At 42.7% G+C, this 15,171-nt stretch overlaps 1 protein-coding gene across 4 annotated transcripts in view; it reads left to right on the top strand.

Moving 5' to 3' along the window:
* LOC135549926 (interferon regulatory factor 8-like) overlaps positions 1-14,769 on the top strand; it is a 53,099-nt gene extending 38,330 nt beyond the window's left edge. For 2 of the 4 annotated variants that reach the window (XM_064980340.1, XM_064980324.1), the window contains exons 7-14: positions 9,111-9,284; positions 9,996-10,179; positions 10,974-11,077; positions 11,315-11,423; positions 12,054-12,101; positions 12,214-12,618; positions 12,811-12,926; positions 13,424-14,769. In XM_064980340.1, coding sequence (XP_064836412.1) covers positions 9,111-9,284; positions 9,996-10,179; positions 10,974-11,077; positions 11,315-11,423; positions 12,054-12,101; positions 12,214-12,618; positions 12,811-12,926; positions 13,424-13,621 — 1,338 coding nt within the window. In that variant the 3' untranslated portion in view covers positions 13,622-14,769. The remainder of the gene's footprint in view (positions 1-9,110; positions 9,285-9,995; positions 10,180-10,973; positions 11,078-11,314; positions 11,424-12,053; positions 12,102-12,213; positions 12,619-12,810; positions 12,927-13,423) is intronic. The other 2 variants (XM_064980331.1, XM_064980333.1) reach the window with 2 other exon arrangements.
* Positions 14,770-15,171: the final 402 nt, after the last annotated feature.

The following is a 15,171-nucleotide window of genomic DNA, read 5'->3' as shown; positions in this document are numbered from 1 at the left end:
ACTAATGTTTGTGTGTGTATGTGCAGAGATAGAGAGAGCTTGTGCTTGAAAGTGTATGGTACCAGAGAATCAGCTCTTTGACCAACAGGCTCTGCAACAGCTTCTATCCCCATGTCATAATATTGCTAAATAGCCATAAGACTGCTAAATTGTTAATTGTTACCCGGACAATCCACGCTGACTCTATCTTGCACTAATTCTATGCACACTCACATGACTATACATACACACTCTCTCACACTCACACTACACTGACACTCTCACACACAATCCTCACTGTAATAACCAAAAAAGTGTTAAACAAATCAAAACATATTTTATATTTCCACCGGTCTGATGTCATTTGCTCGTATTTCTTGGCCCAAGCAAGTATCTTCTTCTTATTGATGTCCTTCAGTCTCCTCTGACCAGTTGTTACTTAGGGGCGGCAGGGTAACCTAGTGGTTAGAGCGTTGCACTAGTGACCGGAAGGTTGCAAGTTCAAACCCCCGAGCTGACAAGGTACAAATCTGTCATCCTAGGCCGTCATTGAAAATAAGAATTTGTTCTTAACTGACTTGCCTGGTTATATAAAGGTAAAATAAAAATATAAAAAATAAACAAACTTGAACTCTATGAAACATTTATTTGGGCTGCAATTTCTGAGGCTGGTAACTCTAATTAACTTATCCTTATCCTTAACTCTGGGTATTCCTATGGACCTGGTCTTCTACCAAATAGGGCTACCTTCTGTATACTACCCCCACCACATGATCTATTGAGAGTATACACTGTTCTATCTTCAGAATCACAATATCATATTGGAACTATACTGTAAAAGTAACTAACCAAAAATATATTTTAAGAGGGTGCTTGATGCTGCTGTGAACAATCACAAGTATATTTTTGTTGATGAAGCGCACTTCAACCTGGCCAAAACTCGTCTCCGTGGGCAGAACATCGGCCAACTGGCGAACATTCCAAGTGCCTGGGCAACGTGGAGGAAACAGCTATCTCTGAAGATGTTGTGGTCGGACATCAGCCAACTGGCAACCATCCAAGTGCCTGGACAACGTGGAGGAAACAGCTATCTCTGAAGATGTTGTGGTCGGACATCAGCCAACTGGCGACCATCCAAGTGCCTGGACAACGTGGAGGAAACAGCTATCTCTGAAGATGTTGTGGTCGGACATCAGCCAACTGGCGACCATCCAAGTGCCTGGACAACGTGGAGGAAACAGCTATCTCTGAAGATGTTGTGGTCGGACATCAGCCAACTGGCGACCATCCAAGTGCCTGGACAACGTGGAGGAAACAACTATCTCTGAAGATGTTGTGGTCGGACATCGGCCATTACATGCACAGCTCATTGTGTTTCTCAATCAAATTGAGCGGGCCTGTCATGGTGAAGCGTCATTGTGTGGGACAATGCTAGGTTCCACCATGCAGAGGTGGTTCTGGCATGGTTTCGGGCCCATCCCCAATTCATGATGCTATATCTGCCCCATACGCTCTATTCTTTCAACCCTATTGAGGATTTTCAGGGTTGAAAATCCTCAATAGGATTGAAGGTCGAAGCTGTACGATCGCCATCCCCATGAGCTTGCCACCCTCCTTCTGGCCATGGATGAGGCATGTTATGACATCAATGACGACCAAATGTCAAGCTTGGATTCGCCATGCCAAAAGCTTTTTCCCGTGGTGCATGAACAATGGGGACATTCACTGTGATGTGGATGAATTTATGGCCAAATGCTCAAGACAGTCTTGATACAAATTAATGCGTGCTAAATGTTGTTTTATTTTCATCAATTTCTTACATTTTATTACTGACAGTACACCTATATTGCATTTTTTTTAAATCTTGCATGAATGGTTGTAGAGGATATCTTCATTGATCACACCTTTGATTACACATTGGATAGATATTATGGAAATTATAGATTTTCTATCCATTTTGTTGGGTAATTTAAGTGTATTGCCTAATGTGAAAACTGTAATCTACTGTAATTTACTGAACTGTAGCATATTACTTTCATCACTTCTAAGGGTGATTCGAAACATGTAATCTTGCATTGTTTGGTATTGGATTAACTGGTAGTTAAAACGACCAGATTGAAACAATATCAATGTTGTGTTTTGGGGATTAAACCAATGTTCTCATTACATTTCACAAATGTATATATTGAATCAATGGTTGGTTGTGCAGTGAGAGATGTTAACATTCCAAATGAATGCACAATGACAGGTTTTGAATGAAAGACTGACTGCTTTACAAGTGTGACCAGTTTTGAGTTTTGTACTAAGAGTTTTGAAAATGTACCACATACTTGTGAAAATAGTACCAAAACGCTAAATCTATATATATTAAATACAAAACTGAAATGTCATAATTGTATACCTCTCCACCCCCCTGAGTTGGTGGAAGCACCTTTGACAGAAATTACAGCTGTGAGTTTGTTGGGATAGGTCTCTACCAACTTTGCACACCGACATTTGGCAATATTTGACCATTCTTCTTTGCAAAACTGTTCAAGCTCTTTCAAGTTCCTTGGGGAGTGCTAATGGACAGCAATCTTCAGGTCATGCTGCAAAGTTTCGATTGTATTTAGGTCAGGGCTCTGACTGGGCCACTCAAGGAAATGTTCCTTTATATTCCTTAGCCACTCCACTGTAGCTTTGGCTGTGCTTCGGGTTGTTGTCATGCTGAAAGGTGAACTTCACTCCCAGTTTCAGCTTTATTGCAGAGGGTAGCAGGTTTTCCTCAAGGACTTTTCTGTTTGCTCTGTTAATTTTACCTTCTATCCTGATCAGTCCCTGACGACGAGAAACATCCCCATAACATGATGCTGCCACCACCATGCTTCACATTAGGGATAGTGTTCTTTGGGTGATGTGCCATGTAGGGTTTGCACCAAACATAAAGCTTTACATTTAGGCCAAATAGTTTCATTTTCATTTTGTCAGGCCACAAACATTTTGACCACATGGTTATAGAATCTTTCAGGTGCTTCAAGGGGTATTCAAGGCATTTTAAATATTTTTATACACATCCCCTGATCTGTGCCTTTCCACAACTTTGTCCCAGAGTTCTTTTGAAAGCTCCCTGGTGCTTATGGTTGAGTGTTTGCTTTGCAATTCACTACCCAGCAGAGGGAACCTACAGGAAAGAGGTCAGAGACCTGGCCGTGTGTTGCCAGGACAACAACCTCTCCCTCAACGTAATCAAGACAAAGGAGATGATTGTGGACTACAGGAAAAGGAGGACCGAGCACGCCCCCATTCTCATCGACAGGGCTGCAGTGGAGCAGGTTGAGCGCTTCAAGTTCCTTGGTGTCCACATCACCAACAAACCAACATTGTCCAAGCACACAAAGACAGTCGTGAAGAGGGCACGACAAAACCTATTCCCCCTCAGGAGAAGGAAAAGATTTGTCTTGGGTCCTCAGATCCTCAAAAGGTTCTACAGCTGCACCATCAAAAGTGTCCTGACAGGTTGCATCAATGCCTGGTATGACAGCTGCTCGGCCTCCGACTGCAAGGCACTACAGAGGGTAGTGTGTACGGCCCAGTACATCACTGGTGCCAAGCTTACTGCCATCCAGGACCTCTATACCAGGCTGTGTCAGAGGAAGGCCCTAAAAATTGTCAAAGACTCCAGCCACCCTAGTCATAGACTGTTCTCTCTGCTACCGCATGGCAAGCGGTACTGGAGCGCCAAGTCTAGGTCCAAGAGACTTCTAAACAGCTGCTACCCCGAATCCATAAGACTCCTGAAAATCTAATCAAATGGCTCCCCAGACTATTTGCATTGCCCCCCTCTTACGCTGCTGCTACTCTCTGTTATTATTATCTATGCATAGTCACTTTAATAACTCTACCTACATGTACATATTACCTCAATTAACTCAACTAACCGGTGCCCCCGCACATTAACTCTGTACCAGAACCCACTGTATATAGCCTCACTATTGTTATTTCTTTAATTATTTGTTACTTTTTGTGGTATTTATCTTAACTGCATTGTTGGTTAATTAAGGGCTTGTAATTAAGCATTTCACTGTAAGGTCTACCTACACCTGTTGAAAACGGTGCATGTGACAAATACAATTTGATTTGAACTGCTGAATTTATCCTGAAATCATGCGAATCACTCCAATTTAACACAGATGGAGGCCAATAAACTGAGTGTGTGATTTTGAAGGTGATTGGTTACACCTGAGGTAATTCAGGATTGTTATCACTTATCTAACCAAGCTTTTCAGTCCAATTTTATTTAAATAGATTTAATAAAAAATTCCAGAATATTTTTTTCACTTGGTAGTTGTGGGGTAGGATATGTAAATCAATGGGGGAAAATTACATTTTAATTTCAGTCTGAGCCGAAAATGTTGAAAGGGGGAGTAGACTTTCTATATCTACCTCAAATCACTGCACATTGACCTGGTACATACAGTATATATTTACATTTTAGATTTAGCATACGCTCTAATCCAGAGCAATTTACAGGAGAGTGCATAAATACTGGCCCCCCTTGGGAATCGAACCCACAACCCCGGTGTTGCAAGTGACCTGCTCTACCAACTGAGCTACACAGGACCTGTAAGCAAGTATGTGGACACTCCTTCAAATGAGTGGATTCGGCTATTTCAGCCACACCTGTTGCTGACAGATGTATAAAATTGAGCACACAGCCATGCAATCTCCATACACAAACATTGGCCTTACTGAAGGGCTCAGTGACTTTCAATGTGGCACCATCATGGGATACCAACTTTCAAACAAGTCAGTTCTTCAAATTTCTGCACTGCTAGAGCTGCCCCGGTCAACTGTAAGTGCTGTTATTGTGAAGTGGAAACATCTAGGAACAACAAAGGCTCAGCCACGAGGTGGTAGACCATGCAAACTCACAGGAGAGGATTGCCGAGTGCTGAAGCACATAGCACATAACAATCATGTGTCCTCAGTTGCAACACTCATTACAGAGTTCCAAACTGCCTCTGGAAGCAACATCAGCACAATAACTGTTTGTCTGGAGCTTTATGAAATGGGTTTCCATGGCCGAGCAGCCGCACACAAGCTTAATAAGATCCCCATGCACTATGCCAAGCGTCGGCTGGAGTGGTGTAAAGCTCGCCGCCATTAGACTCTGTAGCAGTCTCGTTCTCTGGAGTGATGACAGAAACAGAAAAATCTGGATTTGGCAGATGCCAGAAGAACGCTACCTGCCCCAATGCTTAGTGCCAACTGTAAAGTTTGGTGGAGGAGGAATAATGGTCTGGGGCTGTTTTTCATTGCTTGGTCTAGGCCCATTAGTTCCAGTGAAGAAATATCTTAACAATACAGCATATAATGACATTCTAGTGATTCTGTGTTTCCAACTTTGTGGCAACAGTTTGGGGAAGGCCCTTTCCTGTTTCAGCATGGCAATGCCCCTGTGCTCAAAGCGAGGTCCATATAGAAATGGTTTGTCGAGATCGGTGTGGAAGAACTTGACTGGCCTGCCAAGAGCCCTGTCCTCAACTCCATCAAAACCTTTTGGGAGGAATTGACTGCAAGCTAGGCCTAATCGCCAAACATCAGTGCCCAGTCTCACTAATGTCCCCCGCAGCAATGTTCCAACATCTAGTGGAAAGCCTTCCCGGAAGAGTGGAGGCAGCACATGGGGGAACCACTCCATATTAATGCCCATGATTTTGGAATGAGATGTTCGACGATCAGCTGTCCACATACTTTTGGTCATGTATCATTGGGAAGGCCATCATTGGGAAGGCCACGTAAATAAGAATTTCACGATTCAGTCTATACCTACTGTATTCAGCACATGTGACAAATAAAATGTTATTTGTGTATGTGTTAGGGAAAGACCCAGAGATGGAGGGTTGGTCAGAGACAGAGTGCCTTGGCAGTGCCACCCCAGACTGGCATGGACACAGTAGTAACAATGAGTGTTCTGTTCCCCTCAGTGAGAAGTCCTTCTTTGACCCAGAGACCATGCCACCCCCAGCTTCCCCAAACAGTCCCCCCTATACAGACTCCACCCCCGCCATACAGGTGAGGCCAGACCACGACATGGCTCAAATCCTCAAAACGCACCCTGGACATGTGACCTTACCTTCACCACAACTGCTTTTCTCAGTTTCGAAATGATACATACAAAGGCTGTCTGAATACAGTACTGAGGATGGGGCACAACAAGTTTAACCCTCTCCGCCAACATTCAGTCCTGCAGTATCTGTTGAAACCACTGAACCATTCCTGTGTAGTTTTAATATTAGTCAGATGAAATCAGCTCTCTACTGTAGGGCAGGCTATTTTTAGCATATACACTGAGTTTACAAAACATTAGGAACGCCTTCCTATTACTGAGTTGCATTCCCTTTGCCCTCAGAACAACCTCAATTCGTCGGGGCATGGACTACAAGGTGTCAAAAGTGCTGCACAGGGATGCTGGCCCATGTTGACTCCAATGCTTCCCACAGTTCTCTGGATGTCCTTTGGGTGGTGAACCATTCTTTTTTTATAAGATTTTATAAACAATACAAAACATACACACAAATGACAACATCATACAAACAATAACTCCATCCCACCTGGCTAGACCCACGAGCACAGACCCCCATCTCCAGGGCTCACGTCATTTTCCGCCACATGGCCTGAAACTGCACCATTTTGTTTCTCTCCCACGCACTTTCAATATTTAGATAATAAATCATTCCATTTTTCCATTGTGTTTATGATGGCGAATTGATTGATTTCCAAGTTTTTTGTATCCATTTTTTCAAGATGAGTGATGAGAAGAGAATCGTCCATCTCACTACACCCCCATATGCAATGTCTTGAAATATGCAGACAGAATATATTCAAATTAAATTTACATTGCAATACTTCTGACAGCCAACTTTCTAGCTCCATCTACAACTTCCGGACTTCATAAAAAGCATTGATTATTAAGTCATTATTTGTTTAACACTGAAGAAATGATTCTGCCGTTGTACTGTATAATTTGTGAATTTTGTCTCTTGCATAATAAATTCTATACATTATCTTACATTGGATTAAGCATACCCTTTTGTTAGCTGTAATTTCATTAGTTATGCTAACATTCCATCTTTTGCCAACATCAGTTTTTTAAAGTCTTGGTTTCAATAGTTTATATTTTTTTCTAAGAGATTGTCAGTTGGATATGCTCTCTGCAAGGTTTTGTATATCTTCCCGATCATATGAACATCCCTTTTCTGACAAATAAGATTCCCTCAAGGTTGCTGTGATGTCCAAACGTTTTCAAATATACATTTTGTGAGATCTAACTTTTAAGTTGCATGTACAGTGGGGCAAAAAAAGTATTTAGTCAGCCACCAATTGTGCAAGTTCTCCCACTTAAAAATATTAGAGAGGCCTGTAATTTTCATCATAGGTACACTTCAACTATGACAGACAAAATGAGAAAAAAAAATCCAGAAAATCACATTATGGAGGGAAATAAGTATTTGGTCAATAACAAAAGTTTATCTCCATACTTTGTTATATACCCTTTGTTGGCAATGACAGAGGTCAAACATTTTCTTTAAGTCTTCACAAGGTTTTCACACACTGTTGCTGGTATTTTGGCCCATTCCTCCATGCAGATCTCCTCTAGAGCAGTGATGTTTTGGGGCTGTTGCTGGGCAACACGGACTTTCAACTCCCTCCAAGAAGATTTTCTATGGGGTTGAGATCTGGAGACTGGCTAGGCCACTCCACAACCTTTAAATGCTTCTTACGAAGCCACTCCTTCGTTGCCCGGGCGGTGTGTTTGGGATCATTGTCATGCTGAAAGACCCAGCCACGTTTCATCTACAATGCCCTTGCTGATGGAAGGAGGTTTTCACACAAAATCTCACGATACATGGCCCCATTCATTCTTTCCTTTACACGGATCAGTCATCCTGGACCCTTTGCAGAAAAACAGCCCCAAAGCATGATGTTTCCACCCCCATGCTTCACAGTAGGTATGACGGTCTTTGTATGGTGTTCTGTACATCTTTTGCCTGCCCATTCACCCTTTGAATGGCACACATACACAATCCATATCTCAAGGCTTAAAAATCCTTCTTCAACCTGTCTCCTCCCCTTCATCTATACTGATTGAAGTGGATTTAACAGGTGACATCATAATTGGGTCATAGCTTTCACCTGGTCAGTCTATGTCATGGAAAGAGCAGGTGTTCCTAATGTTTTGTGTATAGTCCTTTCAGTATAAGGGCTATGAATACGCATGTTGGCATTAGAGACTTTGTCTTCTTTTTTTACACTCTTATTCCCACAAAATAAAAACTAATTCACATGGTAACATGATAAACACTTTATAATTGCATCTATTTCAGAGTACATATCTGTCCAACATAGCCAACATGAAAGTCACTCTGCCTACACCTACAGTATGTTTGAATGCAGCCTCGGCTGTAGTCAAACCTGCACCAGTGGGGTGAGGAAGGAACAATACCTGTTGGACCGACCTTTACAGTAAAATGTCATTTTATGACACGGTGAAATTCCCTTTATCCTTTACTAATTATTATCCAGGATTGTTCAATACCCCGCCGTCTGTAGCCAACTGTGGCATAGACCCTACTACGATATCTCCTGTCAGATGATTTCTTGTAAATGCCCATGCTTCCAAGAATAAGACTTCCGAATTGGTTTATCTATAAGTATTTCCTAAACCCGATTGGATACAAGTGAAACGCATCTGTCCAATCAGCTTGCAGTCAATGCTTCATTCATCTGAAAGAAGAGATTAAACTGTTATGCGAGTAAAGATTTATTCTATTGACTCTGAGACATCGACTTGGTGTTAGGGTTTAATAGTCTTTAATAAGCTATTTGAAGGATATCACAAGGATATCCAAAGGACTTATCAATACAAAAATAAAAGGTAAGGTTTAGTTGTCTTTGTTTAAACTCTTCAAGAGTGGTCCCTTGTTAGCTATATAACAATATAGTTGTTTTGAAATAATAAACCAATATGATCTTGTTTTACTTTTTACTCTCTCTCTCTTGAAATAAAATCCTAATTATCACAAACAAGTATCAAATTAAAACAAACGTTCAGCCCATACAGTGACATGTCTTGTGAATGTTTATGACAGATGTCAGTAAGCCCGGGCGGTCGGAGGCTGAAACAGTGGCTCGTTGAGCAGATCCAGAGCGGCCAGTACCCGGGGCTGCTCTGGGAGGACGACAGCCGCACTATGTTCCGCATCCCCTGGAAACATGCTGGGAAGCAGGATTACAACCAGGAGGTCGACGCCTCTATCTTCAAGGTAGGTTCATTGGCATACATTTCAAACGAGGATTTTGTTGATAGCGGTAGATTTGAGAGCATATTTAGATGACCGATATGTTTAGCCTTCCGCACCACTTATGGAGAGACATATAGCACAAACTTTTTTTTCGCACCTACAAATAAAGCAGGTGTGCATTACGTTTTGTTGGTTTTACTACAACATTCTCACCACCTGTAACGCGCATAATTAGGCTACACATGAATTGTTTAGTATGCGCCTACAAATAAAGCAGGTGTGCATTACGTTTTGTTGGTTTTACTACAACATTCTCACCACCTGTAACGCGCATAAATAGGCTTGGAGCCAGCTAAATTAGAGCCCATGGCCATAAGAAGTCAAGCAGAGAGAGATTACATTGAAAATCTAATATCTTTGTGTAATTATAACTAAATAGTTAACAAATAATTTAAACCAGAACCTGTCCAGTTTCATGTCATTACAATTCAACCTTTTGTTTCATGTATCCTACCTGTATTTATCATGTGATTAATTGTATTCTGCCTATCAAAGTAGTTGAGTTCTAATTACTTCTATGCATGGCTTCATCATGGACTTTTCTAATCTCTTTCGTTCAGTTCCAGACCTTTTTCAATATAACAAGTTGTTGACAGCACCAGCAGGTATGTGTTGTGTTTGGATGTATGTTACTATTGCTCTCGTTCTAATGCACCTGCTCCCTCCCTGCAGGCCTGGGCGGTGTTTAAGGGGAAGTTTAAGGAGGGGGAGAAGGCTGAGCCTGCTACATGGAAGACCAGGCTGCGGTGTGCCCTCAATAAGAGCCCCGACTTCGAGGAGGTGGGAGACAGGTCCCAGCTGGACATATCTGAGCCCTACAAGGTGTATCGCATTGTCCCCGAGGAGGAGCAGAAGAGTGAGTTCATATATACACTATGGAGACATTAGAATAATGAACATTATAAACACCTGCATTGAATGGATGTAGAGTCAAATTGCGCCCATGCAGGGCCTCCCGGGTGGCGCAGTGGTTAAGGGCGCTGTACTGCAGCGCCAGCTGTGCCACCAGAGACTCTGGGTTCGCGCCCAGGCTCTGTCGCAACTGGCCGCGTCCGGGAGGTCCGTGGGACGACGCACAAATGGCCTAGCGTCGTCCGGGTTAGGGAGGGCTTGGTCAGTAGGAATATCCTTGTCTCATCGCACACCAGCGACTCCTGTGGCAGGCCGGGCGCAGTGCACGCTAACCAAGGTTGCCAGGTGCACAGTGTTTCCTCCGACACATTGGTGCGGCTGGCTTCCGGGTTGGATGCACGCTGTGTTAAGAAGCAGTGCTGTCATCAGGTTGGGTTGTGTATCGGAGGACGCATGACTTTCAAACTTCGTCTCTCCCGAGCCCGTACGGGAGTTGTAGTGATGAGACAAGATAGTAGCTACTAAAACAATTGGATACCACGAAATTGGGGAGAAAAAGGGGTAAAAAAAAAACATTTAAAAAAAATCATTGCGTCCATGTCCAAATGATCTATTAAAAGTCACTAATGTTTCAGCAGCAGGACGTTGTCTTGATCAGAGTTGAAAACATAGACACCTGGACAAAGACAGCTTGCTGCTGAGACTTGATTTACATTTGACCATCAGCCTTTTCCGTAGTAAATATAAAATATAGCTGTGACAATAATACTTACAACCATGCTGTCCCCTCTGCTCCAGCAGGTAAAAGTGCAGCAGCAGCTTTGACATCTAGCCCTGGTGATATTACTGACATGGACTGCAGCTCTGCACACCTGGAGGAGCTCATCAAAGAGGTGAAGCAGGTATGCTTTTCTTTTTCCCATCCATTGCTTCCCTTCCTCTCTCTGTCTATATTTCTCACCAACTTCACTCTCTCTGTTTTCTTGTTTTACTGTCGCTCAAGTTCTCTCCTTTTCTGGCTCTATCCTCCACTATCAACTATCTTACCTCTTCTGTTTCTAAATATGTGTGATTATATGTATGTATGTTGATGTATGGTTATTAGAGACTAATTGCATGGTGTGTCATTCCATTGTCAGTCTTCCAGTGATGAGTACCTTGGCATCGTCAAGAGGAGCCACTCTCCCCAGGAGGATGGCTGTAGGATGCAGCCCAGCCCAGAGTACTGGTCCCAGGACAGCGCCAGTGGTAGGGGTCTTTCTCCACTCAGTCAACGGTTCTTTACTTTAGCAGTGTCATATAATCTAGTGGTGTCTCCAACATGCAGTGGTGTCATGTCCATTTAAACACTTTCATACAGTGGCAACTGGAACACTGAAACTTGCATGTTTATGACTCCTGTATCAAAGGGCCGTTATTGTGGTATGTTCTACGGTTGAGGCTACGGCTCCTCCTTTGTGAGAGTTGCCATTTATTAATTAAAAAATAACTGCATATATAGCGACGCAAAACTCTGCGACACTACCTTGCAGTTATGGCTTCTCACACAAGCTTGTTTACATGATTCTAGAATTCTAGAGGGGGAAGGATTTGCTAATTTCCTTTAGCACTTTGCTGACTAAGGTGTTTTTTTCTTGGTCACACCGCTTGTGAGTCTGTTGTGCTTGACGGGCTATATTTTTTGATGAAATGACAAATCATGACATGATAGAGGGGTCAGATGTTTTTCACGGTCACTCAAGATCATTGCATCTTAATGAGCATATTGCATATGTAAGAGGAAGGTAACATTTGAATTTCATGATAGATATAATATAAAATGATTTTAAAAATCTATACCACAGTCAGTTATATTTTTTACATTTTATTACCCTGCAGTCTTCCAGGGGCATCAAGATCCCTCGCCGATGGGTTCTTTCAATGCCGGTATGTTTCCTCAGTATTTCTAAATACAGATGTATTTGTTTGCATTCCTCTGCGAGACTTAATAGAAGACAATGCGGTGGCTTCCTCAACACTTCCCTCCCTCTGTTTCCAGCCTTTTCCCAGATGATCATTAACTTCTTCTATGGTGGGAAGCTGATGGACAGCGTGGTGACATCTCATGCTGATGGCTGTCGTATCTCTCCGGGTCAGCCTCCCTTGGTCCAGCACAGGTCCCCCTACGGTCTCCCAGACAGCCTGCAGAACGTCCGTTTCCCTCCTGCTGAACTCATCGAGGTTGAGCGCCAACGCCATGTCACTCGCAAACTCCTGGGCCACCTGGAGAGGGGTGTGCTGGTCCGTGCCAACCGCGAGGGCATCTTCATCAAGAGGCTGTGCCAGAGTCGTGTGTTCTGGAGCGGGCAGGGGGGATTGGGCCCCCACTACAGCCCTGGGGGGCCATGCAAACTGGAGAGAGACGCTGTCGTCAAGATTTTTGACACAGGAAGATTCTTCGAAGGTGAGGAGGAAGAAACTCATGTTGTTTTTTGATTTAGGATTTTGTGCTCTGAAGAGGACAGCAATTAATGTACTCTTGACTGACAGACATATACTCTTTGGAGTACATGCCTTTACTCATCAGTGTGCAGTTATGATGAAGCAGTCACTGTCTGTGTAATAAACTCTTCTCTGTCTGCTTTGTTTGTCCCAGCTCTCCAGCTGTACCAGGAGGGCCAGATTCCCGCCCCTGACCCCATGGTGACCCTGTGTTTCGGGGAGGAGCTTCACGACCTCAGCACAGCCAAGAGCAAACTTATCATCGTCCAGGTAGCAGAGATTATATCCCCTGGATCACTGAAACATGTGGTATCCCCCCTGCACAGTCCCAGAATGTGTTTGTGTAAATAGAGGTAACTTTAGTCTTTAAGGTGATTTGGTCAAAAGGGCACCACTACACTCTTAGAAAAAAGGGTTTCAAAGGGGATCTTTGGGCTCTCCCCAAACCTTTTTGCTTCCAGGTAGAACCCTCTGTAGAAAAAGGTTCTACATGGAACCTGCAACTAGAAATGGTTCTTCAAAGGGTTCAGTCAAAGAAAGAAGACAGTCAAAGAACCCTTTAAGGTTTTAGATTAGCACCTTTTTTCTAAGAGTGTACCATAAAAATACAGACTGGGCTAACAGTTACCTCTCTTCTCTCCCTGTCTGGTTGTGTTCAGATCACTCCAGTCTACTGTCAAAAGCTGGCAGACTGAGCTTACAGTTGCCCCTCTCCTTCTCTCCCTTTCCCCTCCTCTTCTTCTTTCTCTGTCTGTGCTCGGCCACAGGTCACTCCAGTGAACTGCCAGCAGCTGTTGGATGCAGTGAGCATGCGTCGTTCCCAGTACAGCAGTACTAACCTGGAGATCCAGTCAGACGAGCTGCAGGCCGGGGAGCAGATGGCCCGGATCTACCAGGACCTGTGTAGCTACACCGCCCCCCAGAGGGCAGCCTGCTACAGGGACAACATGCCCATCACTGCCTGAACAGAGCACCTTCCTTCACTCCCCCTCATTGATATAACAAGAAAGGACTGACATGACATATGGTGAAATGTGTCACTAACATACACTTCAGCCTCTCACACCTTTTAGCCCTTGCTTACAGCAATGCTTTTCAATTCTTCAGAGCCAATGAGCAAGGGCATACTTTGATGAATGGAGAAAGAGATGGGATAGAGGATCAGAACAAAGGCAACACTTGCAAGGTGTGAACTGATAGGACCCAACGCTATGCAGCTTGGGTGTTACAGAGACACTGTGTGTCAAGAAAGGGAAGTACTATACAACCGTATTACAAATGGTGCTGTAAAGGTATTAAAGGGTTTACTCATCAAATGTACCACCCCAGTAAGTATACCACATATACCAACCCAGAAATAAAACACAGTACAAATTTAATTAATACAATTCTGAAGAAAGAGGGGTTTTAACTATTCTGTCTTGTAAACCTACTATCATCAAGGTTATCACTATTCATTTTTAACAACATGGTGAGTTTACTACAGCAGTAAATTTGATTGAATAAAACCTGAAGTATTGAATGTTATATTAGAATTTGTGTCTATCAATTGACTAGCTTTTGTTTGTCAGATTTCTCACCTGCTTTTAATGTATTTTTTATGATGGAAAATGTGATTGATATTCAATCCAATAGTCCATACTAGTCATCATGTCAAAGTGTATATACATTTATTCATGTTAAATCAAGGGCCACTATAGCAGGACATTTAGCTAGCAGTACACCAGATTACTTATTTTCTGTATATGTATAACCTCCTTAAAACTTTTATATTTTTTCAATTTGTACTGTAAAAATGTTTTTCTTATACTGTATGAGAGATTTGAACAGCAACATGATTGCTTGGATTGTATTTGATATAGATAGGTTTTACTATCCTATTCTGCCCACTGTTTTACTCTCTGAGTTCATTTTTCAAACTTTGAAATTAATATCAAACTTTTCAGTGAATCTGTTCATTTGGCTTGTATTTTATTTATGAGCTGTTATACAACAATATCTATGAAGTCACTTACTGAACATATCTTTGATTGAGTCTTTGATGATGGCTTGAAAACCACAGCTAAAACTATTCAGCACACAATAAACCAGAATAAATTGTAAAATTACATAATTTTCCTGTGTGTGTATTTCATTGAATACTTTGAAAGACGCAGGCGGCCTAAAACAATCATTTTTCCAGAGGTGTACCCATACTAGCCACCATAGACTCTCAGTTCCATGGCAGTAGCGCCCGTCACCATACATCCCACAAGTGAAATCACGTGTGTCTGAGGGAGGGAATGAGTTTACTAGTGATGGAACAACAGCCAACATTTTCAGAAACCATAGAGAGGACGGACCATAGATGAGGGAAACTAGTGTCTAGGACATCCCCAGTGAGTAAGACATGGCTGATGAGGGCAGAAGAAGAGAGACAAAGGTCTTTGTGATCTCCCCATTCCCTCTGTGGGGGATTTATTGTTCATCTCATTGCTGGTAACTTCTAGAGAATGGGCTATTCTCCCATCTCAAA

Source organism: Oncorhynchus masou, chromosome 1 (genome assembly GCF_036934945.1).
Source record: "Oncorhynchus masou masou isolate Uvic2021 chromosome 1, UVic_Omas_1.1, whole genome shotgun sequence".
In the NCBI taxonomy this organism is placed as follows: Eukaryota; Metazoa; Chordata; class Actinopteri; order Salmoniformes; family Salmonidae; genus Oncorhynchus; species Oncorhynchus masou.
This window is presented reverse-complemented; position numbering and strand designations above follow the sequence as displayed.